This window comes from Uranotaenia lowii, chromosome 2 (assembly GCF_029784155.1).
Source record: "Uranotaenia lowii strain MFRU-FL chromosome 2, ASM2978415v1, whole genome shotgun sequence".
NCBI lineage: Eukaryota > Metazoa > Arthropoda > Insecta > Diptera > Culicidae > Uranotaenia > Uranotaenia lowii.
In genome coordinates, this window is record NC_073692.1 from 48,960,701 (window position 1) to 48,976,308 (window position 15,608).

Below are 15,608 nucleotides of genomic sequence, written 5' to 3' on the forward strand. Positions count from 1 at the left end.
AGCAACGCTTACTTCACTTGGATGTAAAAATTAAACAACAGTACGCAGCCTAAATTTGGTTGAACAATACACGATTTATTAAATGACGGTTATTTTATAGTGCATTTATAATTATCGAAACATTCTGTTTGTGTTGTTTTAAAAATAATTCAATAACCCTAAATTGATTGGGAGCAAAGATACTTTTTTATGTTGATTAGTTGAGTTCAAGTAATTTAGTTTAGAGTTATCCCACTTCACTTTATTCTTTTTAAAGAACTATTGCAAACATCATAATATCAATTTTAAAAGAAGCATGAGAAGCTTAGCGCATATATATACAAGAATACTTATTGTATCTCTGCACAAAAAGGGATTAAAATTTGGCAGAAAACTAGAAAAATCACGCTTTCTTTGTGAATTGACTACCTGTGTTTTCTGGATTAAGTAGGTGGTAGGTATTTAAAGAAGCTAGATGCTCAAAACTAACCTGATACATTTGGTTATTAAGCATGTTTTCAGGTATATTTTGTATCAACCTGACATCACTAGTGGCTCCAGAGACTCAAATATACTTTTTTCGAGAAAATTTGAACAACAGTTTAGCGTTAATAATGAAAGCGTTCATCAGTCATCACTTGCCGTGAAGAATATACCCTATGAGCATTTCTAAATAAAGAGACGAGATTAAAAGAATGAAGACCTTAAGTGCATCATGGGCTGTCACAATTGAGCCAACTGTGAAAGCTGCGTCCAAGAAGAGCGTATGCTATTTGACTGTTTTCTGGAATTTACAACACTTTGTTCCTCGAACAGAACGAGCAGACAATTAAATCTGGGGTGAATTAGAATCAAAATGATTTGGCAGGGGTATTGGCGTTTGAGTAAAAAAAATCTAGATTTTCGTAAGAAGAAAGATCCGACGTAGCTAACAGACCCGCATAAGAAATCCTGAGCAAGCTTTCTTATGCTAATTCAATATCTTTTTTGATCTCACCATTCAGAATTATCTATCTGCTAAGTTATTACAAGCTTTACAACATTTTCACCGGCTGCCCTTGTTTTGAAAGCTGAATTGGGGCTCCACGATGAAATCGATTAGAGCTGAGATGAATCAAAATTGGGACTGCTTTATACTTTTATTACCAAATTTATGACTATAACTCGAGAACATTCACCTTCATCTTGCGGATTAGTGGTGGCTCCAGAGATTCCGCATAAAAAGTTGACTTAGCACCCTAGGCTTAAACCTCCATTTCTGATCTCTTGATTTTTAATGAGAAACATTGTTTACAAGAAATGATTCTATTCAGCTTAATCGTTATTAAAAATTTCAACAAAAAAAATCATGTTGAGATGCTTCCTCAACTTATTTCGAAAAAGAAATATTTTTAAAACATATCGAAAAAGTACAAAAATAAGCGAAGGCGGTCTAACTTACGGACACATCCATTGTTTCCTATTTTATATATTCATTTCGGATTCTTCCTCTAACCTCTGCTGAAAAGAAAAGCAGTGTTGCCTGGTTTTCGGATCAATAATGATAAAGCGTTGGGGGCGCGGTTCGATTATTATGGAAAAATGGCACATTTATTTTCATAACATAATATACACTGTGATTTTGTTTTGCTTTTTGCTGATTTTCCGTTTTTATCCACTCTCTCGCTAAGTTGATCTTGCTTTAGTCGTCGTCCGTTCGTTTTTATCTTAGCTTTTTGTTTTTTTTCTGTATTTACCTATACACTGGTGGATCGGCAGCACTGAACTATATCATCAGTGCTGCCCGGGTGAGTCATTTTCAATTATCAATCGTTTTATACTAACTTTCTGGGGATTTTTTTTATCTGTTTCACTTTCTCTTTTATTAGATTTTGCTTTTCTTATTTATACACAGAAACGTTTGATTGGTTTATTTGTTGATTGTTGGGGGGTTGTGATAAATACTTTTCTGTAGGTTTTGCTTCTCTGTCTTGATTTAGATTTCAATAGTTTTTTTTTGTTTGTTCATCGATTCTTCACTTGGGTTTCCTTTGCCGTTCCTTCTTATGTATATATGTATATAGAAGGAGCATTAACTTCACCTTTTCTGTATGTTTTGATTTTCTTGTTTCATTGATTTTCAAAAGAGTTTTGAGTGAATTCTTGAAATAGTTGCTTACTGGCTAAAGTTTGTTTGTTTTTGATACTGATCTATTTAGTGTTTTGTGTCTGTTTTCGTTCTGTTTGGTTTTTTCTTTTGCACAAATTTATGCTGTGCTTGTTTTGATTTCACATTGAGTAGCTACGTTCGTTCACGTTGTGATGTTTTTTTTCTTCCGTTTTTAACACTAGTTGATTTAAAATGGCCGTTTCTGTTTCTGTTACTCAGTTAAAAACATAGCTAACAGTTCAACAACGATAAGCTCAAAACAAATTTAAATCTTCAACTCTTCATAAGTCTCTGCGAGCATAAATTTGTCCTGATTTTGATCGAAGTCAAGGTAAAGGGAAAACTAATATAAAACAATACGAAATTAAACGCCCGCCAGTGCTGTCAGAAATCTTTTTTTTCCTTCCAATAATTGCCATTAAAAATAATGTGCCTCTGGTTTTGATTGCTCGCTACCGCTTTCTCTCGCTCGCTCGCTCTCTTTCGTTTATATTCTCTCTCGTTCTCTCGCTCACAAGGGTATGCGCGGATGGATTTATTAGAACACGTCGATTATGTGCACAGAATTTCACTTTCTTTTCCCTTCTTCTAGTTTGGATTTTTCCAACCAATCAAGAATTTGAAAAAAAAAAACAATTCCTATCTCAGAAATATTTACCCTACATCAACATTCATGCGCTCTCAGTTGTGTTTTTGTGTTGCTTTTTTTTCTTCCTCTCATTCAAATATAAAACTGTTATAAAATAGGATTTTTTTTCCACATAAAATACTTTGTTTTGCTTTCTCGCTTAAAGTCTCCTGCCGATCACTTTCCGAACGGAATTTTTCTTCTCTTTCGGTTCAAGTTTGGAGAGCTTAGTAAAATTAAGTAAATGAAAATAAACGTTTCTTGTCGGAAAGAGAACTAAGGTCTATAGTTTCACTTTCACCGAGTGTTCAATGTTCAAGTTGCTCGACTTTATTTATACAATCAATAATATATTTTTCTTGCGCTTGAACTTTTTTTTTTCGCTTCCTTTAAGTTTGTCTTGCCTTTCGTCTCTTTCTTTTCTGCCGAAATTTTGCACTATTATTGCGCGGAAATGTCCAGGTGACGCGATGACGTGGTGAAATTCGATCCACTTCGATCGACTGTATTTTCTACAATAAAAGTTTAGCACGTTTGTTGATTCATTTTTTGTATTTTTCTCTTCTTTATTTTTTTTTAAGAATATGCCGTCTCTTTTTTTCCATTGAAAAATAATAATAAAACTATCAATATAAAATACATGTATCAATAGATGCTTTTAAAATGAAAATAAAATAAAATTAATAATAACTAATGATAAAATTTTTGCTATAAGTTTCGTTTGCTGCTGCTGCGTTTTTTCCGCTATTTTTTTTTTCCTCTTTTGCAATGGTCTGTATTGTAATAAATTTTATGTCGTCCTGTGTCAACTACTTAAAAACTAAAGTTAAAAAAAAAATAAAACATTAAGTAAATTTTCTCGGTTTAGGTTTGTCGGAATCCAAGCAACCTTCCAAACGAAAACTATCTTTTCCACTTGCAATGGAAATGAAAATCCCAGTGTTCGCTTTTTCGTTTGTTTGTTTGTGGAAATCTTTTTTGTTTTTTCTATAATTTACATATAGTTGTGATGCTTTAATACTCTAGCTACCATTTTGTTTCCTTCTTTCGTTTTCCTTTATTTTTTTAATATAAAATATTTAATCTAAATTAAACGAAATTCTTTAACCCTACATCTGTCATCGCAAATGGAAAAGACACTTCCCATCTGTGTCTGTGTGTGTTTATGTGTTGTGAATTTTGGTTTCTGTTTTTTCCCAAAAGTTTTGAATTGTGCCACACTTTTGTAGTGATTTGTTTTTTATTTCACTGTGCCAAATTTTGGTTTTCTCTCGCTCGCTCCACATTTGTGCATTCTCTCTTTTTCATTCCGCTCTCGAACATTTGTTAGATTTATTTCTTGATGTTTCAATACCGTTTTTGTTTGTCAATGTTGAAGAAGGCTCGTTATTAGGTTTACAAAACCTTGAAAATATAACCAATTTTAATCGAAACGTTGGAAATTTTGTTTAAACATGGAATATGAAATCTGATTTCAAATTAAATTTGAACTGTGGTTCATTTTAATTTTATTTAAAAATATAAAACTAAAGCTAGATTTTTAACTATTGAAGAAAGTACACTTTTACAGAAAAAAAAAATTAAAAAATTAAACATTTTTTTTATTTTAAACGTAGATTCATAGCCACCTTCGATTGATAGATTAAATCTGTTATACTTCCCAAAAAACTTCCCGAAACCCTCTCAAAGGAAAATGAAGTCTTCTTTTGAAGCATTAGCAAGAAAGTGAGAACATGTCTACAAAGAAATTTTTTTTAATAATATCACAGTACAATCTGAAGGAAGCCAGTCGTAATTTTTTTTTCGAAAAAGTGACAACTAGTATCTTTTTTTTTATAAATTCTACCGTAATATTATTGAATTTTGTACAAGAGTTTTGAAATTTCAAATCCACAGGAGCAAGCTCGAAACAAAAACCAACACATGGCACAACAGAAATAATTTATTGAAATCATAGCCTTTCGAATTTTTGGCGAATGTATTAAGGTATCTATTTAAGGAGGGTGTGTACCATGTTATAAATTATAAATAAATTAAATACCGTTCGAAACAGTCGAAATCATTCAGAGCAGTTAACCTCACTGCAATAAATAAGTTCAAGTTTTCGTAGCGTTTTTGTGCTTGAATAAATATGTGTAAAAAAGTGCAATGGACAAGTTTGGCGCTGTTTGAGCTTGTCGTTTTTATTTTTCTTGAAAAACTGTACTTCTCTTTCAGTTAAAATTTTGAAATCTGAGGTAAGATGGAAATGATAATTATTTGGCTTTTTTTTCAATTGATCCCATCTATCAACTTTTTGACAAATTAACCGACGTTTCGATCGATTTTGGTGGTCTTTCTCAAGGATGAAACTGCTAACAGGAAGCATTGCATTGAAAAAGACCTTCAAAACTGGTCGAAACGTCGGATATCCTGCAACTGTATTGACAAACACTTCAAAAATAATCGTTTCAAAACTCTGACGTTATGATATGGAAAAACTTCCAAACAAATGATCCGACTCACACACACTCTCAATCTCGCATACCAAGAGAGTTTGTTGCTTTGTTTCGTTTCTTCCATTGTTTAGATCCAATCCTCACAGCCACATCCACCACTCGGGTAGGGCCATTGCCTTGGACATTACCGAGGAGGAGGAGGAGGAGGGACCCGGCACACACTCACAAGTCGTCCCCCTCCCTGCTGCAACGTTACTACTAACACTACTGTTGTTGTTGTTGTTGTTGTTGCTAAAATAATATGTACATGTGTTGTCGTGTAGTCGCTGTAGTTGTAGTTGATGATGCTGTTGCTGTTGCTGCAGCAGCTTCGCTTCATCGTCTCGCTGTCCTTCTTCTTGTTCTTCTCTTTTCAGTTGTAGTGGTAGTGATAGCTGTTGTTGTTGTTGCAGTAGCTTTAAATTTGTGCCACCGCTAGCAGCGCCACTGTGTTATCTTCGAATAATTGAGTTATTTATGCTACTAGTAGTGTGCTATTGTGGTGGTCCGGGATTGTGCGGTAGATTTGGCGGTGGACCCTACTTATATCAAAATTCGTCGTAGCGTTGTTGTTTGTTTTTTTTTTTGATACAGGTAGTGGTTATTAAGGTAGTCGTCGATTGGTTTGATTTGAACGTAGTAGTAGAGTAAAAGTAGAAGTAGTAGTAGTAGGTAGTGTGTTGATTGATGGAAGGCGTGTGTGGTCGATTACACAGGCCACACAGGTGTTGTGATCCAAATCAGACCGGGATCAGCCAGTGTTTGATGGGGTAGGCAAGTAGGAAGAAATTGAAGAAGAAAAAGATTGCATTTAACATTCACATGTAGTAGTAAGATTAACCTTGCTGACTTAAAATCTATACACAGCGTGTGTAAAAAGAAGATACAACTAGCATTCTCCGGTTGGTTTCGGCCTATTGCATACTCTCGACACGGGACACCATACCACCGATTAGCCGTCGAATCCCACGCGTTCTTTCCCTTTTGCTTATCGCCAATCAATGCAGAATCAAGTTTTTTTTCCTATTTACAAGAAATGCGCCACGTCGATCGGTACGGATAAAACCCACACTCGCAACACCGTCCCACTATTCAGTATCGTTCGTTCACTCTCGTTCTTGCTTCAGATTACTTACGGGTAGTGACGGGTACGGTGTTTGGTGCAGTATGTGTGGCGGGAGCTTGGGTCCGTCTTCGGCCTTCTCTTCCTCGCGCCGCTTCAGACAGGCGGCCTTGGGGTTCAGGTTGCGTTCTGAAAATTGATAACAACAAACAACACTTATGAACTTCTTCATTCCACACTTTTAAGACAGTAGGATCTTACCTCGCACTTGCTGCTCCAGCGTCATTATCACCTCGACGGCCATGTTCAGTATGCCGAGCTTGGTTTGCGGTTTGTCCGACTTCAGGTGCGACATGCACATCCGTCCCAGCTCCTTGAGCGCTTCGTTGATGTCCCGGATGCGGATCCTGGAATAAATCGAAAAATAAACAATTTGAAACACTTTCATGACAACTTTAGGTAAATTATTTTCGCATAGTTCTGAAATGGTTGCCACTAACACGGAAATCCTTATTAAATGACTATCAAAATGTTCGTCTTACAAATCATTCTTGTGTAGCATTATAATTAAGTTTGTCTAGCTATTTTGTTTTGAGCGTGTAGTGAGTGAGTCAAAAACCTACCAAAGAATGAGTGTTTAGAAGTAAGAGTGTAACTGTCAAACGCGCACATGGAAAAGAACAACATAAACAAGGAGGAACAAAAACCAAAACACATCGTTGGAAGAATCGAACACCTTGAGCAGTTGGATTCGCCATTGCTCTTTCAACAGTTTTTGGTGAATCAAGAAAGCCGCCATCCCGCCACATTATGGATCAGAAGCCACCAACGAAGGAGGATAAATCGTGTTGGCTGATTGAAAGGCAAAGCAAGATCAGGCGCATAACAATCCACCCTAGGAGCAATAGAGCCTACCCGAGCGGAATTGAAGCCGTAGGTTGACAGTACGGTGCCGGTTGCAAAAACGGAACAAGAAGACGAAAAAAAAATTTGGTGAGTGAATCAAATCGAAGTTTTCCTTCCAAATTGCATAAAAATCGTTCCGATTTGCAGTGCCGAAACATAACCACTAGTTCGGCGACTCCTCGTGGGTAAGTAGTGATTTTGTTTGTCTGATAAAAAGCGAAAGTAAAGCCATGATTATTGAACGGCAGGTCGTTGTTGGAGAGCCGAGTGTCGTTGTTCGGGAGCTCAACGCACTATGGTGCCCAGCTCATTCTTTTGGCCAAGCCGGAAGCAGACAGCGGAGGTGCTCCGGGCAGTGGTGCGTGCCCGTGGAGCAGTGCAACCAGGCAGAGTTGCCAGAAATTCCGTGATATTAAGCTGTGATAAACCTGTGTCCGAGCTGTGATTATGTTGTTATTGCTGGGATGTTATAGTAGGAAACGGGCCCGTGAGTAATAATGTTAAGCCAGCTTAGGTTTTTAATATGTCGTAAGAGTAAATTGTGATTATCACTACAAAGTTTTGGATTTTGAGTGTTTGTGTTTTGGTAAAGTTAGCCGTGCAGCACACACTAAAAATCAGTGGTGCTCAACTTGTTTCATTGGCGCCCAACACAAAAACCCATTAAAGTCTGCTTCATTTAATATTGGAACAAATTCTTTTGCTCATTGTGGCGCTCCTAGTGGACGGATTTGGAAACTTTTTTCACCCACGTGTCGGGAAATTCATTACCTTTCACCATGTATTTATGTCATAACACCAAACGATAGCATTTTGTAAACAACCGCCATGGAAGCCGAACGGAGAGATCAAATTGTGCACAGTTTTCTTGAAAATCCATTGTTGTCGGCATCGAAGCTAGCTAAACAGCTTAAAATGCCCAGAAATACCGTATGGCGTGTTATCAAGCAGTACAAGGAAACATTGACGACGGCTCGGAAGCCGCATTCGAAGCGTCGGAGTGGAACTGTCGACCGGAAACTGCGTGGGAAAGTCATCAAGGCCGTCAAGAGGAATCCCAATCTTTCAGACCGCGATTTGGCCAATAAGTTCCAGGCCGCTCATAGTACGGTGCGACGAATTCGTCTCCGGGAAGGAATAAGGTCATTCCGTGTCAACAAACAGCCAAATCGGACGCTGAAGCAGAACAATGTGGCCAGAATCCGTGCTCGAAAGCTGTACGACCAAGTGCTGACCAAGTTCGACGGATGTAAAGTCTGCTTCATTTAATATTGGAACACAAACAATTGCGTGTAGTTCAGTCATTTATTAACGAATTCATAATTGGTTTTTCATACAAATGTAGCATTTTCTTTGCGCTTTCATAAAAAAAAATTAAAAAAATTATTCTTTGCTGTTTCGAAGAAATTCTCGTACTCGTACTCGTAAGAAAACTGTGCACAATTTGATCTCTCCGTTCGGCTTCCATGGCGGTTGTTTACAAAATGCTATCGTTTGGTGTTATGACATAAATACATGGTGAAAGGTAATGAATTTCCCGACACGTGGGTGAAAAAAGTTTCCAAATCCGTCCACTAGGAGCGCCACAATGAGCAAAAGAATTTGTTCCAATATTAAATGAAGCAGACTTTAATATATGCTACCGTATATGAAGAAATATGTTTTGAATTTGTGATTAATATTTTGTTTTGGTGATTTATGCTTAGTTTTGTGATTTCGTGGATTTGGTTTTTTTTTAACAACCACGTTTAAGTTTAGTTTTATTGAAGATTAGCATAATTTTAATAATTCAGCATGGATTTCACTCATTTGTCAGATAAGGAAACTATGAGCTTGCCTTGCGTCATGTGAAAAACCAGCGGGATAAAATCCAGCACAATAAAATTTATTGTGTATCAGAAAATCAATGGACATTTGTCCTTTTGAGCGAAATTAATCAATTTTTAACCAATTTCCTTGCAAGCTATTAATAAATGATAACTTTTCAAAATTGATGAAGCCTGTCCTGTTGCAAGATATTTTTTCTTTAAAACTTATTAAATAGACTGGGATTTTTCCCCTAGCTAACCACAGATCTGGAACTCAAACAAATTTTTTTTCCGTTAATATCAAGAGAGTTAAATTTCTAACTAACAATTGTTTTACAGTTTTTTTTTATACAGAACTGATGCTTAGTTTGTTTTGAAAAAAAAGGGAAAACAAAATTCACTGGACACATAGAAAATTGTAAAATACGTAATTCAAATTTCAAACAATTTAAATAAAATAAGGAAAATAAGACAAAGCTTAAAACACAAACCAAATGCATAGATTTGCGTTACTGATAATTTAAAATAATGAAATCTCCTTTAAGACTGTTTTATTAAAACTACAATTAGGAGAATGTTTGAAATGGACAGTACATACATTTATTGTGCCCATAATAACATTTTTATCGTTACTCGTATTAACTGGCGGTTCTCGGAGAAAATATGGGAAATGACTTCTTCTTTAAGGAAACCAAATCTGTAGAGCAGTCGATTCATGTGCATAAAAATTAGAGCAATAAACTTGATTTTGCAGTTTCGCTGGATCAATTAATGGAGTCAAATTTTCATACAAACTTAGGGATCCTTGAGCGACCCCTTATAGTTGATCAAAATGGGCTCCAATTTAGCGTGGAGTCTTTTGGCAAGCCAAGAAAAAATTTCAGCACCCAAAGTTTCGATCCCGGAACATGTGAAAAGGTTTAAATAAGATTTAGCTACATTTTAGAAAATTTATCAACCAAGGTTGAAATATTCAAAAAAAAATATTTATAGTTGTTGCGGCCAAACAGCATTGTTGTTTGACTCCATTTGGCATATTTTTCTAGAACATACATGTATTTGGCTGGAAATCAAATTTTTGCACTCTCTTCTACATGGCTGTGTGTTGTTGTGTTTCAAACCTCAAACCATCAATTGATTTGCTACCGAAATTGGGAATAGTTTCTCGAATATATTAACGATTTTATTTATTATATTGAACAAAAATTTGTGATCCTATTTAGGTCGCCGCTGGGATATTTTCTTATTTAAGTTTGTGGAATGTTCAATAACTCAAATTTTTCAACATCTTTTCGTTTATTCTACCCAACGTGCTCTAGTTTTGACCTTTCCACCTATCAGTACTTTCATTTCTGTCCTCATTACTCTTTAGTTAGAATTAGAATTTGCCGAAGTGCCATAAACTTAAATATGAACAAAAATTTGTAGAAAAGAAAGCCAATTATTGTTTATCACTCACCTTTCCCGCGCATTGTTGGCCTGTCTCCGTTCCTTCTCCTTGCGGTCCTTCTCCATCGGGTCCAGATCGTCATCGTCATCGTCGTCGTCGTCAGCACTGGAACAGCTGCGCGAATTTTTACTAGAGATGTTAGTATTTACGGGGTGGTGGTGGACAAGTAGATGGTGTTCGCAAATAAAACGAAATCAAAATCGTAACAGGAAAGGAAATCCGATCACACAACAACAGAACGATAAAATCATACCACAGGAATTGTGTAATGAAAAAGAAAGAAAAAGGAGAAAATCGGAATTACTTTGACTATTCCAACTGAAATTAACTCGTAAATTATAGAACCCATGAAAAGAATCGTAGGAAGTAAAACCGAACAAAACGAAAGGATTGAACTTACTATTTCCGTGGCCTTTTGGCACCTTTTGCTGATCCGGGTACAGAGCTGCTTGGTTTGGTGTCCGAATCTGGGGGTTCTTTGCGCTTTTCTGAATAATTTAGGCAAAATGTTTGAGTACTTTTAGATTATCTAGAATACCATAAGTAACTTACTGGTACTGCCGCCACCGGGGGTGCTAGGGAGACGTTCCGTTTTCACTGGGACCAGACCGCCGCCGGGCACGATCCCGGAACCGGTCGTCGCTAGGTGATCACTGGTTGACGAGTTCTGCGGGTGGTGCTGCTGCTGCGATGGGTGAAGGTGCTGAGAACTGCTGGGGCCACCGCTTCCGGGACCACTGCTGCTGCTTCCGCCGGCACCGGGAGGTGGAATGATCGATACGCCGGATGCTGCGGCCACTGCTGCTGCTGCCGCTGCCGCCACACTGCTACCGTAGGGACCGGCCCCGTCCAGGGAGGACAGCGACACACCGACCTGGGGCTCGCAGTGATTCCGCAGGATGTTGATCGCGTCGTCCAGTCGTTCCTCCATGCGGGTGCCCTGGAATGGAAAAATTTAGAGCGGATCGAGTTTAAGCAAGTTACGTCTTGGAGGTATTCAATCTATACAGTAACAGAACGATTTTTTTTATAAGAGCAACGGGGCTATAACTTCAGAAGTGGATAAAAAAAGTTACTTAATGCTAAAATAGAATGTTTGATCATGGAGTTAAGCAACATTCATTAAATTAGTGGCTACACATAGTTAAATTGTTTCGTATACTTTCGCTATTCCTGATATATGCAAGGCTTATCTAAACTAGAACAGCTATTTCGAACAAGGCTGGATAGACAGTAAATACTCAACATTTTGAGAAATAAATGGAAAAATTCTAGGGCCTATGCTTTCCAGAAAAATCAAAATGAATTATGATATCGCTAGTTAAAATTACTCTCCATGTAGATGATTATCGAAAAAACTAAGTATATTTTCCAAATTTCAAAGACCTTGGTTATTTATGATGTCTGAAGCCTTAGCCATAACTGCGGAACGACCGTACACCCAAGGTGGATACCACACATCCATACTTCTAAAAAGCCTTGAAGACCGTGGTTAATGATCTCGTATTACATAGTTTTGGAATGATCCACTGAACTTTTGAAACGGCATGTGGTACAAATCCTAAACAATCCAACGTTACAGTTCTCTAGAAGACTTCTGAATCGATGTGGGTGCTGACTGCTGGATGACTCAACATAGTGTCCACATGGGGACCTTATTGGCGCCCCTTTACCTTTCGAAATTTAGGTTCATTTCGTTGGTAAAACTTTTACAATAGGTGTTAAGAAGAGATGCAAATGTTGAAGTGACTGAGCTCCTTTCTATTCAAAGGAAGGTGCAACGTGGTGTAACCATTGTACCTTACGGCTACCCAGACAACCAGAAGTCGTATATTCTTTTACAGATTACATCGTATAGAATGTTATTTATACTTATTTTCGTATATCTGCACCTACAATGTGCGGTCCATGCATATTTTTTATCGTATTTAAAAGCATTGCATGACAAGAAGTATTTATGTACATATGAACTCGACCTTTGTGTACGACAATTCGCAAAAAATCCGAGAAACGACCGATATACGGTGATCAGCCGTGATTGAGAAATTTGGTCGTGCTATGCATAGAATAATTCGAAATAAAAAACGTATATAACTGCATGGATTCGTAATAATGTGCATGCAATCCTTTGCAAATTAATTCGCATGTCTGATTTTCGTAAAACGTATTTGATGGCAATCGTAAAAGAATACAAAAAAGCTCAATAAAATCGTTTATGATAATGGGACATCGATGATTGGAATCGTATTAAAGGAGGCATCAAAATGTTGGTCTATTTTTAGATCATCGATGACGTGTTCTACGATTTCAAAGATTTAAGATATAGAAATATACGATTTGCTTTTGGTTTAATGCCTTTGAAGCAAATCTCCTTGAATTTATATATTCCAGATAGCGTCGAGGAACCATCATGAGCTGCTGATCGAATCGTCAGGGGATCAAGTCCAGGCGCTAACAATAAATTCATGAACGTGGAAAAAAATCAGCAATCAGGCAAATAATAAATGTGTACGATATAAACTTGAATTTGACAGCAAAAAACACGTTCCTTTGAAGTAATCTTATTTTTATTATTTTTTGGGGATGAATAAACCAATTGGTTTAAAATCCCAAAAAAATTTTTTTTTAACTGACGGAAAATGAGAGCCCTGCACTCAAGTCGCAAAAGACGACCAAATAAGTCGTCAAACTTTCCATATTGATACGAAAAATGTCGTATATTACAACCTCAATCATCTATATGATGATGTAAATTGTCATAGTATATTCCAAAAAGAATCAGGGTAGTCGTAAATGATGCGCATGACAAATCGTGCAAATCGTAATTTAATACAATCCAAATCAAGAATATGTTTGCTAATGTACCTATATGGCCTCCAAAATGATACGTATATACTGGTTTTGCTACATTATATACGATATGTTTACACGTATATTTGCACGTATATTTGCGTTGCAAATTCGAAATACCCACCAAATGGTTGTCTGGGTAGTTTTATTAAGAATCAATCAACGTCTTTATTCAACAAGAGGAGGGTTATAAGTGGCTACCTCAAGTCATTACGAGGAGAGATCAGATCTCGAGTCGCTAGAGAAGAGATCGGACCTAGAGTTGTGCAGAGGAGAGGTATGCGTACGTCAACCTCGAGTCGATACGAGGAGAGGTCGGATCTCGTGTCATGAAAGGAGAGATTAGGCCTCGAGTCGCGAAGAGGAGAGGTTCATGTGGGAATCTCGAGTCATTGCGAGGCAATATCGTTTCTTAAGTCGTAAGAGTGAGAGTTCAGACTTCGAGTTGTAATGATGAGAGGTTTTGCTGAAAGTGGTCTCGTCTAGTATTGCCTTGGAGCGTGCTACCGCGAATAGACCTCTAACTATTGAAGGAGAGTGTTTAACAGTTCGAGGTGGAAAGTAGGTCTGTGGCGCCAGGTGGAGTTTAGGGATACACGGGGGGGGTATACACGGAGTATATCACGAGTCTTCCCATGGACCCAGAGTAGCAGACTAGGGGGACGCGCAAGGGGACGCCTTGCCTTGGAATACAATCCGTAAACCGGGATCTACCACCTGTGGTTACCAACTAAATTTAAAAAAAAGAATCAATGGTGAAATGGTGAAAGGTCATACACGTGCTAGCGCGCTCCACAGCATACTAAATATTTTTTCTCATAACTACTCTAAGCCTGATGACTCGTAGCTCCCTTAGAAAACTCTCCTCTTGGCGCCTCGAGGCTTTATCTTTTCTCTGACGACTCAAGATCCGATCCCTCTTCGCCATGACTCGAGGTTAACATACTTCTCCTTTACACGACTCGAGAACTGACCTTTTCTCGAAACAACTCGAGGTTAATAAGCATACCACAACTCTTCTTGACTTAAGGTCTGATCTCTCCTCTTGCGACTCGAGACCTCTCCTCGGGGTTAAACAAACACACCTCTACTCTTGCCGACTTGAGGCCTGACCTCTTAACAAACGACTTGAGATCAGACCTTTTATCATCAGGATTTGTGGTTTGACACCTTTTGCCCGTCGTGTGTCAACGAAGACGTCATCCTACACCAATTCAAATGACTCGTCCAGCGTCGACAGCGACTTTACTCCTCGAGTATTCTCCACCAGTAGAATAACCTTTTTCCAACAACCTCCACTACGAAGAAGATTGAGTTTTCTTCGACAGGTTAGATCGTTGATAAACGCCCCACTCTGATACTCCCGAAAGGTGGAATTAACATTCTCGCAAACGCGACGTACCTACGACATCCACTACGCAGAAGATCTAGTCTTATCCTTGTAGCTTCAGAACGTGGGATCGAAAGCACAGTTGTTCTTTTCTTTTGGTAACCCTGGGAATTTAACCCCGCAGTTCTTCTGTGTAACGTGGTTCAGCCTTGGTTAAATAAAGGACCCCGTACCCATGAGTGAGTAAGTTTAATGGTGAAACGTCATACTGGTGCTAGCGCGCTCCACAGCTTACTCAATACCATTCCTCACTTCCTTGTGAACCCTTCTCTAACGACTCGAGAGCCGACCTCTCATCGTAATGACTCGGAGTTCCCTCAGAAACCTCTCCTCTTGGCGACTCGAGGCCTCATCTTTTCTGTGACGACTCGAGATCCGATCTCTCTTCGCAGTGACTCAAGGTTGACGTCACATACTTCTCACTCACACGACTCAAAACCCGATCTCTCCTTTAACGACTCGAGAACTGACCTTTTCTCGTAACAACTCGAGGTACATACGCGTACCCCTCTTCTTGTTGAATCAAAGCCTGATCTCTCCTCTTGCGAATCACCTCTACTCTTGGCGACTCGAGGCCTGACTTCTTTTCTAACGACTCGAGATCCGACCTCTTATCACGAATACGTCATGCTCAACCGCCTCAAATAACTCACTAGGAGTCGAGAGTCACTCTACTCATCGGGTATTCCCCGCCAGTAGAATAACGTTTTTCCAACAACCTTCACTACGAAGAAGGTCGAGTGTTATCCGGCAAGTTAGATCGTTGATAAACGCAACACTCAGATACCCTCGAAAGGTGTAGTTTAAACGCGGCGAACTTACGGCATTCACTACGCAGAAGATTTAGTCTTATCCTTGTAGCTTCAAAACGTGCGATCGGACGCACACTATTCGATAGCCCCCCGCCA

General features: G+C 38.3%; 1 protein-coding gene across 5 annotated transcripts in view; it reads right to left on the bottom strand.

The window, feature by feature from the left end:
* Positions 1-1,542: 1,542 nt before the first annotated feature.
* The window catches only part of LOC129744818 (protein daughterless-like), a 137,712-nt gene continuing 123,646 nt past the window's right edge, over positions 1,543-15,608 (bottom strand). For 2 of the 5 annotated variants that reach the window (XM_055737538.1, XM_055737533.1), the window contains 6 exons: positions 11,013-11,400; positions 10,861-10,948; positions 10,470-10,589; positions 6,558-6,703; positions 6,370-6,485; positions 1,543-5,772 (listed from right to left, as the gene is read on the bottom strand). In XM_055737538.1, coding sequence (XP_055593513.1) covers positions 5,728-5,772; positions 6,370-6,485; positions 6,558-6,703; positions 10,470-10,589; positions 10,861-10,948; positions 11,013-11,400 — 903 coding nt within the window. In that variant the 3' untranslated portion in view covers positions 1,543-5,727. The other 3 variants (XM_055737534.1, XM_055737536.1, XM_055737535.1) reach the window with 3 other exon arrangements.